Genomic DNA, 13,348 nt, shown 5'->3' with positions numbered 1-13,348 from the left:
ATTGTTAGGTATTAAGTTGGGTTCTTTATTGTTGTATTTATTACTGTGTTATATGTATATGTGTATGTCATTTTCCTGTGTTTCAAGTTATATATCTGTGTTTCATGTTTCTTGTTATATATGTGTCAATTTCATTATGAGTTATTAAAATAGCTTTTTAAAGTGACCCCCTTTTGCATTTCCTCACCAGTTGAACCTGCAGTGTTTTTTTTTTATTGTTATTGTTCACCGGCTCTCCGATGCCAATCTTACCAGTTTAACCGGTGAACGTAACAACAGTGATGCCCTTCAGCTTGTCTAATGCTCCAGTCACCTTCCAGAGGGCTATAAATTACATCACCCAGGACTTGGAGGGAACATCTGCCTATCTGGACGACCTGGTGGTGACTTCGGAGGACTTGGTGACACATCTGACCCGTCTCCGGAGGCTGATGGGTCGGTTGCAGGAAGCCGGTTTTACAATCAACCTGGCCAAGTCCACCTTCGGGAAGTCTACAGTGGTCTACCTGGGACATGTGGTGGGGAACGGCAAGGTTCGCCCAAAGAGAGCCAACGTGGAGGCCATCCTTGGCTTCCCTGTCCCTACCACCAGGAAAGCTCTCATAAGGTTCTTGGGGATGGCTGGTTTCTACAGACGATTCTGTAGGAACTTCTCCACCCTGGCCGCCCCCCTGACGGACCTTATCAGCACTTCCGTCCCCTTCCACTGGACCCCGACCTGCGACCAAGCCTTCCAACATCTCAAGGCGTTCCTCTCCTCGGAGTTAGTGGTCTGGGCGCCAGATCACTCCCGCCCCTTCCATCTACAAATGGACGCGAGTGGAGTTGGAGTGGGTGCTGTCCTCCTATAAGCGGGCCCCACAAGCGGCATCCTCCATCCCATCGCCTATCACTCCGCCAAGCTGAAGAAACACCAACTCAACTACTCCACAATCGAGAAGGAGGCTCTGGCACTCGTTCTGGCGCTCCAACGTTTTGAGGGCTACCTTCATCCTGGTCCTCAAACTACGAAGGTCTTCACCGATCACAATCCTCTGGCCTTCCTTCACGCCATGAAGAACCGAAACCAACGCTATCTTAGGTGGGCCTTGTTAACTCAACCCTTCAACTTGGAAGTCCACCATATCAAGGGGGTGGACAACATCATCGCCGACGCCTAATCAAGATCTCCCGTCCTTCATGAGCCCATTACGGAGGAGAGGGGTGAAGGAAATGTTACGGTCCGCCCGTAACATACTCCACTACCATCACCTCCTTTGCTTGCTACCTCGTTCGCCACCTCTCCACCTCCTCTTCCATGTCACCGTCTCATGAACCTTCCACGTCACCGTCTCATGAAGCCCAGCTACTGTCCCGAAGTTGGATTCACGCGGCCCCATTCGACTCAAGTGGAAGTGTTAAGCATGCTCCCTGACTTCTGGAAGTCAGTCGAGGTCAAGGCCTTAACCAGTGAACACAACGCCTCTTGGACTACCGTGGGATCCACCTCACCCAGCACTTCACCACTGCGACACCTCATAAGTATCACTTCCCCTCGTCCCGTTTTTCCATATTGATTCCATATAGGATTAGTATTATTGTTAGGTATTAAGTTGGGTTCTTTATTGTTGTATTTATTTCTGTGTTATATATATATATATATATATATATATATATATATATATATATATATATATATATATATATATATATATATATATATATATGTGTGTGTGTGTGTATGTCAGTTTCATGTTTTTCATGTTATATCTATATGTATGTCAGTTTCATTGTTATTGGGTTATTAAATAGCTTTTTAAGTGCCCTGTTTACATATCCTCACCAGTTGAACCCGTAGTGTTTTTTTTTTTTTTATTGTTATTGTTCACCAGCTCCCCGATGCCAATCTTACCCATTTAACCGGTGAACGTAACACTGGGAAACCAGAGAACAAACTTAAAAAATGTGGTCAGTATGGCAAGTAGGTAAACGTGTAATAGTATTATCCATTCATGCAACAAACATAAAGGGAAAATATTGAAAATAAATAAATATTGTTAATTTGGGCAGGTAAAAGAATGTGTAACGATATCTATTCAACATACAGTTATACAGGGATAACAAAAAAGAAGAACCTAAGAATATTGTTAGTAATGTCGAGTGAGAATTCTTGAATGCAAAGATTAACTCAAGTAACAAAATTTCTCTTAAAATACAAATATTGCTTTAAGTTAAGGGAGGATTTGCTCTTATCAAGCTATCTATGATGCTATAGAGGCTTTTTTATAGCATAGTTTTTTAAAGTGTCATTTTTCTCCAATTCATTTTGTACACGTTAGAACATAGATCTAAATCTATGTTCTTAAACACTTTGCTATTCCGTCAGGATTACTTCCAAAGCACACATATAGTGGGCAGGTTTTCATAATTGCACAATATGAGCACTTTTATAAATACTCAGTAACTGTCTTGGATTTACAATAAATTTCACACTAGACAAACACAGACACACACATACACACGTACAAACAAACACACACACACACACACACACACACACACACACACACACACACACACACACACACATACACACACACGTTGGGGTTCTGGAGAGATACAAATAACAAAAATTATAAATTATCTTTTATTAAGCAATTAAAACATCATTTAACGGAGAAAAATCTGCAACCCTCAAATATAATGAAGTGAGTAGCCTTCCCTTACGATGCTTCTTTGTATACTCTATGGCTTGGGACGAGAGCCGCAGTCCACCTGAAAATTACCAAGTGTTGGAGAGAATAGCCATATTAAAGATCCTTCAGCTCCTCAACGCTGTACTAGTTACTTTATGTCACGTTAGGTAAGGTTAAACGGAAAGAGAGTTCATATATTGAGTCAATGGAAAGCCTGAGAAAGTTACAATAGGTACGTTTAATAATATAATTTGGCACTCACGTTGTACCACCAGTCGCAAGAGTTCCTCACTTCATCCCACATGAGTCCGTCAGGGCACTGCAGCTCATAGGCCAGCCCCTCCATAACACATTCGCAGTACTTAGAGCAGTCATTGGGGTGGGGCAGGAAAAGCGCCGTTCCCGCAGACGTCGGGCACTGCCTGTTCACAGAGTCAGGGCAAGGAATCCCAGTTTGTGCAGCAGCGAGACTCGCCACTGCCAGGACCACCACGAGAAGCAGGAAGTTTCTCATCCTCAGGCGTTCAGTTCCTGCAGTTTTGCCTGTGTCTGTTATTTCGAGAGTGACTTGATAATGAGCTGTCTTGTAAATACTCAAATACTCAAGCACAATACTTCCCAAACTTTATTTAATTCTCTTTTTTCAGATTCTATTTGATATAGTTATAAAGTAACAGCTTAAGTGATGTTCAATATATCATCAAGAGTGCAAACGTACAAAGTTTTTAGAGAAAGAACATCAGTACTAACCTTTCCTCGTGTCTTTGAGTGGTGTGCTCTGCAAAGTTGCAGCTTCTCTATATATACACCACTGAGACTCTTCCAGCTGTCATTTTGCCCTTTATCTCATTTAATCTCATACTTTCCTTGAGAACAAATCACATTTTTTTCATAGCTATGCGGCAAAATAAAAGAAAACATTAAACTATAAGCAGTATAACAAAGCATAGTACATTTCAGGATTTTTTTTTTTTTTTTTTTTTACAGATCCTCCCATGCTTGGTTCAGGTCAGATACATTGTTATAAATGATTATGGACATGAGTGTGTTAAGCAAGTATTCACTGAGAAAATAAACAAATAAATCATTTCCCATAGTGAAGCAATTTAAACCAGGATATACCAACCGGTTTTTATACTCGTAAACAGGTCACACGTGTGAACAAAAATCGTGATCCGAATGACGTCAAGATGAAAGCCTCACATGACAAATGACTGACACTGTCATATGCATTGACAAATGCACATCCATTTATCTGAGAGACCTTTGTGGCGAGTTACGTACTCAAGTGAATCCTTCACATTACAGCAGCCTCTCTACTTACTTGACCTCTCTGCCTCTTCCTACTGCTACACCGCCCCCCCACACCACACATACACTCACACACATGACAAGACGAAGAAATTTATTAGCAAAAGTTGCACACAGCCAAAGGACACACACACACACACACACACACACACACACACACACACACACACACACACACACCGCGTAGTGTAGTGGTTAGGACGCTCGACTCACAATCGAGAGGGCCGGGTTCGAATCCCGGTAAGCGGCGAGGCAAATGGGCAAGCCTCTTAATGAGTGGCCCCTGTTCCCCTAGGTACGGGATGTAACTCGAGGGGTTGTGGCCTCGCTTTCCCGGTGTGTGTTGTGTGTTGATATGGTCTCAGTCCTACCCGAAGATCGGTCTATGAGCTCTGAGCTCGCTCCGTAATGGGGAAGACTGGCTGGGTGACCAGCAGGCAACCGAGGTGAATTACACACACACACACACACACACACACACACACACACACACACACACACACACACGACTCATAATACAGTTATTTATACACTATAACAATCAAGTGTGAAATGAAACAGAAACACAAGAAATTACAAACCAGAATTTATTGTGAAATACATCAACATCAAATAAAATCCTTTACAAAGCATATAAAAAGTGTTCGATGAAACTGCCGTAGCCGAGCTTGCCTTTGGTCATTCCTCCCTTCCCTCTACGGCTGGGGACGAGATCCGCAGTTCACCTGGAAAAAAATACCATTAATAGAGTAAACAAGCCACTTTGAAGGACGCCTTAACTCAACCTACGGCTTAACTCCTTCTACTAAATGCCCTACTAAATAGGAATAAACATGCTGCCAAAAATTTATTTGAAGAGGAACAAACTATCTGCCTATCTATTTATATACCAAGTCAGTAATCCCACACGGAGTACCGTAGACACAGGCCCACACTTCATTCACACATCTAGTCCTGCCAAACCCAGTGGAAAGAGGAAGTTCAAGAGAGAGAGAGAGAGAGAGAGAGAGAGAGAGAGAGAGAGAGAGAGAGAGAGAGAGAGAGAGAGATGTAATTTTGAAATGATACAAGTGAATTCAAAGAACAAACCTCTAGATACTAACTGTAGTCTGATTTCATGCACCACACTAATTAAAACAATACACAAACAATACCTATGTTCAAACCCTTTTTGTGCTATGGTGGTCTCCTGTTAACACTAACGCCACATTAACAAATTTAGCAAATATATTGAATAAAATTGAACATACATAAGAACTTCATCCTTATTAAACTCCATCAATACGTAGTCTTTTAAAAGTTGTAGATGATTATGAGAAAGATTGACATGCAGTGAAAAAGTTAAAGGAAGAGTAAGGTGCAAACACGGCTTCCATTTGTGTGAGGAGGGAATAGGAATATAAACACTTGCTATTATAGTGCTCACATTATAGGGCCAGTTGCACGTATCCCTGATGTCATCCCACAGCAGCCCCGGGGAGCAGGACAGCTCGTAAGCCAGGCCTAGATCCACACACTCGCAGTACTTGGAGCAGTCGTCGGGATGACCAAAGAACACTGCTTGTCCTCCGCCGATCACTGGGCACTTGGCGTTTACTGCTGCGGGGCAAGGAATCCCGAACTGGGAGGCAGCAAGACTCACCACCGTCAGGAACATCACGCCAAACAAAAGGTTCTTCATTCTCACGTGTGTAGAGATGTGTGGTTTCACCTTCGTTGGTAACTGTGGTGGTATAGATGGTTTACATATTAGTCTCCAATATTATCTATCAAAATTAGTGTTGAAGGAGTAATTGAAGTAACAATCAACATTAATCTTTCTAAGTCCATATAATCGTGAAGGAGAAATTTTAGGAATTTTCTAAGTAAGAAAAGAGACTTACAAGTATGAGTATCAGAGTAAAACTACAGCTGTCTACCCTTCGCTAAATTCAATTAATGTTTTTGCTAAAGAAGCTCAAGTTAACTTCACTTTTAGTGACAAAGGTGCATGATTTTCAAGAAGGTGCAGGATGACTTACCTCTTCTAGCCTGCCCTTTTGTCACTGTAGAGTTGCCCGCCACAAATCAAGTTATATAGACGCTGCCCTCACCGCCACCTGTCCATTTTCCCTTCATATGTGCAATCCACCACCGCTTTTTCCTATAACTTATCTCAGAGATTCTTCCCGGAAAAAATTACTCTGTCCACGTAGCCTTTTCGAAACCAGTTTCTGATTCACTTGATTCCTCCACACTACTGAATTTGCTTTCTTATTTTTTTTTTTATCACATTACTCGTACTTTAAGAATGATGCCTAAGTGAAGAGTGAAAGAAGAAAAGAAAGGAAGGAATTTGCAAACTTTTCATGAAGATATTGGAGGGAAAAGTGTTTTTATATAAGATATTTTGACACACACACACACACACACACACACACACACACACACACACACACACACACAGACCGCGTAGTGTAGTGGTTAGCACGATCGACTCACAATCGAGAGGACCGGGTTCAAATCCCGGGATGCGGCGAAGAAATATGTGGCCCCTGTTCACCTAGCAGTAAATAGGTACGGGATGTAACTCGAGGGGTTGTGGCCTCGCTTTCCCGGTGTGTGTCGTGAGCGATGTGGTCTCAGTCCTACCCGAAGATCGGCTAATTGGGAAGACTGGCTGGGTGACCAGCAGGCAACCGAGGTGAATTACACACACACACACACACACACACACACACACACACACACACACACACACACACACACACACACACACACACACACAGTATTCGCAGTGCATCTCCATAAACAATCAATTCTTCAATGAGCGATACAAAAAACAGGAATAACAGCATAACTAAGAGTACAGAAATAAACTAGAACAGCCCTTCACCAGCTGCCCATAACAAGCATTAATGAATAACAATCCTTTCGTGACCGAATCTCTCCTTCTTCCTTCCTCGAGTGTCTAGAAGTGTTGTATTGGGCGATTGCCGCAATCCACCTGGGAAAACATCAAGACTCAAAGATGTAATGTCTGGTTATTTCTTACGTCAAGGATGATACGCTTACGTTCTTAGTGGGATTATATTGTTAGGTCAGGTTAGGTTAGGTAAAGTTAAGTTCAATTAGGTAAGGTTAGGCAAGGTTAGGCTAGAATAGTTTAACTAATGTTAGTGTACATCAGGGTATATCAGTTTAGGATTCACCAAGTCAAGTAATGCTAAGTTAGACTAAGCTAACTATTTAAACTCGCTCAGCTATTACTAGATCAATTTTCTTCTTCCAGTTCATGAGTCTTCAAATGGAAGATGATTCAGATCAACACATAGAGTAGAGGTGTTACAAGATAGATAGATAGATAGATACACACACACACACACACACACACACACACACACACACACACACACACACACACACACACACACACACACACACACACACACAGAGAGAGAGAGAGAGAGAGAGAGAGAGAGAGAGAGAGAGAGTAAAAGACCACTAAAGACCCAGGCACTTACTTTATCGAGCCAGTTGCACACACGTATTGTATCATCCCACAAGAGTTTCCAGGGGCACGAAAGCACTAAGGCCAGTCCTTCATCCACACACTGGCAGTACTTGTTGCAGTGGTGGGGGTGAGGCAGATGCACCGCTGTTTCCCACAGGTGGGCACCGCACGTTCACTTCAGCCGGGCAATGTCTTATACGTACTGGCAGCAGCAAGGCTCACTGCCACCACCATAACAAGGCCAAGCAGAAAGTTCTTCATCTTGAGTTATTGAGAATGTACGGGGATCTCAAAGAATGCCACTAATTAACGTGACGTGTTATGAAGTGTACCTGAAAAAAAATAAGAAGATTCCAGAAATCTGTGTACATCAGAAAAGATAATCTTACAGTTTGAAGAAACTACTCATCTTCCTTCTCCTTCTCTCTATGGCCAACAAGATTTAAAAGCTGGTGTGAAGGCTCCGCTGCAAATACTCCATAACTTTACTGTAGCATTCCAGCTTTCAAAACTACATGTAAGTGAATAAAAAATCATTATAACATTAAGTGCATTATCTCCTAAGTTACAATTATACTTCTAAATAAGAACACAATACGAGATTAGCATCTACATCTCAATGGATAGAACTAAATCGATCTTGAAGCAGCACCAAGAACTAAGGCATGTTTGGTCAGTATTCCAGCTGACCTCTCTTACCTGTTTCTGTCTTCGCTGAGTTCTATGCTCTCCTGAGCCTTCCACTTGTGTTATATACTTTTAGAAATATCTGTTGACCTTCCTGGTGTGCTTCTGACCTCATCCAATTCGTTCGCTTGACCGACATTGCTTCCTCCGTGGGAACAATGTCTCTTACTTTCCCTTGCATCGAAAAAAAAAGCGTGAAAACATGTCACCGCACTGCATAGGATGAAAATAATCACATGAGTGAAACACACACACACACACACACACACACACACACACACACACACACACACACACACACACACACACACACACACACACACACACACTACACACCGCGTAGTGTAGTGGTTAGCACGCTCGACTCACAATCGAGAGGGCCGGGTTCGAGTCCCGGAGCGGCGAGGCAAATGGGCAAGCCTCTTAATGAGGGGTTGTGGCCTCGCTTTCCCGGTGTGTGTGTTGTGTGTTGTGGTCTCAGTCCTACCCGAAGATCGGTCTATGAGCTCTCAGCTCGCTCCGTAATGGGGAAGACTGGCTGGGTGACCAGCAGACGACCGAGGAGGTGAATTACACACACACATAATAAATATGTTGGGGTGGTGGAGAGATACAGATAACAGGAGTTACAAATTCCCTTTTACCAAAATATTGAAGCACATCATCAAACCGAGAAAAACCTGCAAATATGTAGTAAGTGGCCTTCTCTTATCATACTTCCTTCCTTACCCTAACCATGGTCTAGGACTAGAACGGCACTCCATGCCTAGTGTTAGAGAGAATATATTCTTCATCTCCTCAACGCTGTACTGGTTAGTTTATACCACGTTAGATAAGATTAAACTGAGGAAGTGTTGATGTTTTGTGTCAATGGAAAGCCTGAGAAAATTACGATACCAAGTTTGATACCAAGTAAAATTTTTAACATAAACACTGGCTGGTTCACTTTGCACCATAAAACAAAGGAGCTTCTCACTTCATCCCACATGAAGTTGTCGAGATATTACAGCTCACAGAGGACCTACTGAACCCACTCAGTACTAAGAGCAGTCGTTGAGGTGAGGCAGGAAAACCGCCGTTCCCGCAGGCGTCAGGCACTGCCTGATCGGTGAGTCACGACAAGGAATCCCAATCTGTGCAACGAAAGACTTGCCATCGACAGGAACACCATGGCAAGCAGAGGTTCCTCATTCTGAGTTGTTCAGTGCGTTCAATTTTGCCTGTGTTGGCAAATTCAGTAAGGGTTAGAAAGTGGCTCGTAATCTTATGGGAAACTATCCATAAGATTGAGTTGTTTTGTATTTACTCAAATATTCAAGTGCAATACACCTAAAGGTTTATTTATTTATTCATTCATATTCTATTTATTGCAGGAGTAAATTAACACTGGTGTGTCTTTCAGTGAAGTGCTGTGCGGTGTTGCAGCCTCTCTACACAGAAAGTCCAATGAGTTAAGATACATGTGTTGGGATTTAATAATTCATGTAATTCTAAGTAAAAAACATCCTACAAGCATGTGTTTTATTTGACTTAATTTCTATGGGAAATTATCGTTTACGGAAGGACTTAGGCATCCCCCCCACCCGTCCCTAAGTCAGTAAGTGAAAGATTGAATTATTGCTTGTATCAATGAAGAAAATGTAACACAGCAGGGTCGGGATTCACTAACTAGTTATGTATTTCCTAATTCCTTAAGAAGTCCGTATCTATGATAAGAGCTATTTACTAAACACTTACGAATTTCATACGTAACTCAAAACTCTCTCGGGAGCCCGTAAGATTCCGTGACCCGGATCTATGAGCGCCTCTACTCCACCACACAACCCCTGAGGTAAACACTGACGAAGACAGAGGTTATAAGAAAGTGAAGTGGATTGAAATAAAGAACTACAGGTGACATTGGCACATGACAGTGGCCTGAGAAGCGACGAAAGACCTTCTATATATGAAATTACTAATGTATTAGCACATGATAGTGGTCAGCAAAGAAAAGAAGAGTGAAATATGTAGAATAATTGCAAGTGACATTATCATATGAAAGTGGCCTGAGGATGGAGGGAGATTAAGATATATGTGCTAGTACAGTGAATCTAGAAAGATGCTCAGAGATAGAGCTAATAATTTTTTTAGTGACTTCTTGGCGACAATGTGTACAGTGTAAAGCATTGATCTGGGAGGTGTGAGTGCCTGGCATTGACGTACAGTGCTGAATAATGACGAGAGAGAGAGAGAGAGAGAGAGAGAGAGAGAGAGAGAGAGAGAGAGAGAGAGAGAGAGAGAGAGAGAGAGAGAGAGAGAGAGAGCCTGACAGTGACAGTGCAATGTAAGAATGGTTTTTATTTCACTTTTATACATATAATAATGTTTGGCAGTGACTGATTCCTATCTTTTAAACTCATCAACGTCAATGAAGTAATAAACATGTTTCGTAACTTGTATATCATGCTTTCCATCATTAATAATATTGATACACACAATGGGCCGCGTTGGTACACACAGAGGTTCGAGTTGGCATAGGTGAGCCCAGCTGACAATGGGTCGAGCTGGCAATTGGCTGAGTTGCCCTGAGTTGTTCCACTGACACTGTTGTCTCTTGTATCATGAGATTATGAGGCATTATTGTTTCTACTAGCTTCTGATTGGTTAATGTTACTCAAGGAAAAACTGCTGCTATTGGCTGAAGAAAACATGTCAACCATACACTAATGCCATCTAGCGGAGACTACCGCCAGAGAAGTGAAACACAGCTGAAGAGAAACTATCCAAGATGGCGGGTGACAGGTGCAGTGAGTTGCCAAGTATGTTTAAAAAGTAGCACTTAACAATTTTACTGGGGCGGGACTCACTAGTGGTCCTTGCTTTTAGCAATGTGTACGAAGAAAAAAAGTCCATACGAACTCCACCTAAAGTGATGATTCACTTTGATATGAAGACATCAACTGAGTGTTGTGTTGAGCGGGTGACAGGTGCAGTGAGTTGCCATGTATGTTTAAAAAGTAGCACTTAACTATTTTACTGGGGCGGGACTCACTAACGCTCCCTGCTTTTACCATTGCGTTCAAAGAAAAGAAAAGTCCATATGAACTCCCCCAAAAGAGATTCATTAAAATTCTCTTAATGTCGCCATCTTGGATACCTTCTTTTCAACTGTGTTTCTCTTCTCTGGTGGTAGTCTCTGCTAGATGGCATTAGTGTATGGTTGACATGTTTCCTTCAGCCAATAGCAGCAGTTTTTCCTTGAGGGACATTAACCAATCAGAAGCTAGTAGAAACAATAATGCCTCATAATCTCATGATACAAGAGACAACAGTGTCAGTGGAACAACTCAGGGCAACTCAGCCAGTTGCCAACTGACCCAATGTAAACTTGGCTCACCTATACCAAGTCGAACCACTGTGTGTACCAACGCGGCCCATTGTGTGTATCAACATTATTAATGATGGAAACCATGATCTACAAGTTATGAAACATGTTTATTACTTCATTGACGTTAATGAGTTTAAAAGATGGGAATCAGTCACTGCCAAACATTATTATATATGTATGTATGTATATTCTACTTAATGCACGAGTAAATTAACACTGGTGTGTCTTTGAGTGAAGTGTTATGCAGCGTTGCAGCCACTCTACACAGAAAGTCCAATGAGTTGATATACATACTTTGGGATTTGATAGTTCATGTAATTCTAAGTAAAAAAAAAAAAAATCCTACAAGCATGTGTTGTGTTTTACTTAATTTCTGTGGGAAATTATCATTTATGGAAGGACTTAGGCATCCCTTCCCCGTCCCTACTCTCCGGCTCTCTACGTACTCGAGTGGAACCGCACGTCATTAGGAGACAATTATTGTGTACCATGTATGCAGCCAAAGCCTTATAGGAAAAAAGTCAGTAAATGAAAGATTGAATTATTGTTTGTATCAATGAAGAAAATGTAACACAGCAGGGTCGGGATTCACTAAAGAGTTATGTATTTCCTAAGTCCTTAAGAAGTCCATATCTATGACAAAAGCTATTTACTAAACACTTACGAACTTCATATGTAACTCAAAACTTAAGCACTCTCTCAGGAGCCCGAAAGGTTCCGTGACCCAGATCTATGAGCGCCTCTTCTCCATTACACAACCACCGAGGTAAACACTGACGAAGACAGAGGTTAGAAGAAAGTGAAGTGGATTGAAATGAAAAACTACAAGTGACATTAGCACATGACAGTGATCTGAGAAGCGACGAAAGACCTTCTATATATGAAAATACTAGTGCATTAGCACATGATAGTGGTTTGCAAAGAAAACAGGAGTGAAATATGTAGGCTAACTGCAAATGGTATTATCATATGACAGTGGCTGGAGGAGGGAAGAAGATTGAGATATATGTGCTAGTACAGTGAATCTAGAAAGACGCTCAGTGATAGTGCTAATAATTTTTTCGGTGACTTTTTAGCGACAATTTGTACAGTGTAAAACATTGACCTGAGAGGTGTGAGTGCCTGGTATTGACGTACAATGCTGAATAATGACAAGAGAGAGAGAGAGAGAGAGAGAGAGAGAGAGAGAGAGAGAGAGAGAGAGAGAGAGAGAGAGAGAGAGAGAGACCTTTATTTCATTATATTTCACATACATACATATATAATAATGTTTGGCAGTGACTGATTCCTATCTTTTAAACTCATCAACGTCAATGAAGTAATAAACATGTTTCGTAACTTGTAGATCATGCTTTCCATCATTAATAATGTTGATACACACAATGGGCCGCGTTGGTACACACAGAGGTTCGAGTTGGCATAGGTGAGCCCAGCTGACAATGGGTCGAGCTGGCAATTGGCTGAGTTGCCCTGAGTTGTTCCACTGACACTGTTGTCTCTTGTATCATGAGATTATGAGGCATTATTGTTTCTACTAGCTTCTGATTGGTTAATGTTACTCAAGGAAAAACTGCTGCTATTGGCTGAAGGAAACATGTCAACCATACACTAATGCCATCTAGCGGAGACTACCGCCAGATAAGTGAATCACAGCTGAAAAGCAAGTATCCAAGATGGCGACCTTAAGAGAATTTTAATGAATCTCTTTTGGGGGCGTTCGTATAGACTTTTCTTTTCTTTGAACGCAATAGTAAAAGCAGGGAGCGTTAGTGAGTCTCGCCCCAGTAAAATAGTTAAGTGCTACTTTTTAAACAT

At 41.8% G+C, this 13,348-nt stretch overlaps 2 protein-coding genes and 1 pseudogene across 4 annotated transcripts in view; all 3 read right to left on the bottom strand.

Annotated features, from left to right (window-relative positions):
• Positions 1 to 2,608: 2,608 nt before the first annotated feature.
• LOC123510826 lies at positions 2,609 to 3,491 on the bottom strand. The gene is made up of 3 exons (XM_045266249.1): positions 3,426 to 3,491; positions 2,938 to 3,206; positions 2,609 to 2,754 (listed from the first exon to the last, which is right to left on the bottom strand). The coding sequence occupies exons 2-3, from the start codon at positions 3,187 to 3,189 to the stop codon at positions 2,725 to 2,727; spliced, it is 282 nt and encodes a 93-aa protein (XP_045122184.1). The 5' UTR covers positions 3,190 to 3,206; positions 3,426 to 3,491; the 3' UTR covers positions 2,609 to 2,724.
• A 1,068-nt stretch (positions 3,492 to 4,559) lies between these two features.
• LOC123510935 (peritrophin-1-like) overlaps positions 4,560 to 13,348 on the bottom strand; it is a 59,236-nt gene continuing 50,447 nt past the window's right edge. The window contains exons 1-3 of one of the 3 annotated variants that reach the window (XM_045266436.1): positions 6,008 to 6,149; positions 5,413 to 5,709; positions 4,560 to 4,711 (exon numbers count right to left, since the gene is read on the bottom strand). In XM_045266436.1, coding sequence (XP_045122371.1) covers positions 4,682 to 4,711; positions 5,413 to 5,667 — 285 coding nt within the window. In that variant the 5' untranslated portion in view covers positions 5,668 to 5,709; positions 6,008 to 6,149 and the 3' untranslated portion in view covers positions 4,560 to 4,681. The other 2 variants (XM_045266437.1, XM_045266438.1) reach the window with 2 other exon arrangements.
• LOC123510934 lies at positions 6,715 to 7,837 on the bottom strand (annotated as a pseudogene).

Source organism: Portunus trituberculatus, chromosome 30, assembly GCF_017591435.1.
Source record: "Portunus trituberculatus isolate SZX2019 chromosome 30, ASM1759143v1, whole genome shotgun sequence".
In the NCBI taxonomy this organism is placed as follows: domain Eukaryota; kingdom Metazoa; phylum Arthropoda; class Malacostraca; order Decapoda; family Portunidae; genus Portunus; species Portunus trituberculatus.
This window is presented reverse-complemented; position numbering and strand designations above follow the sequence as displayed.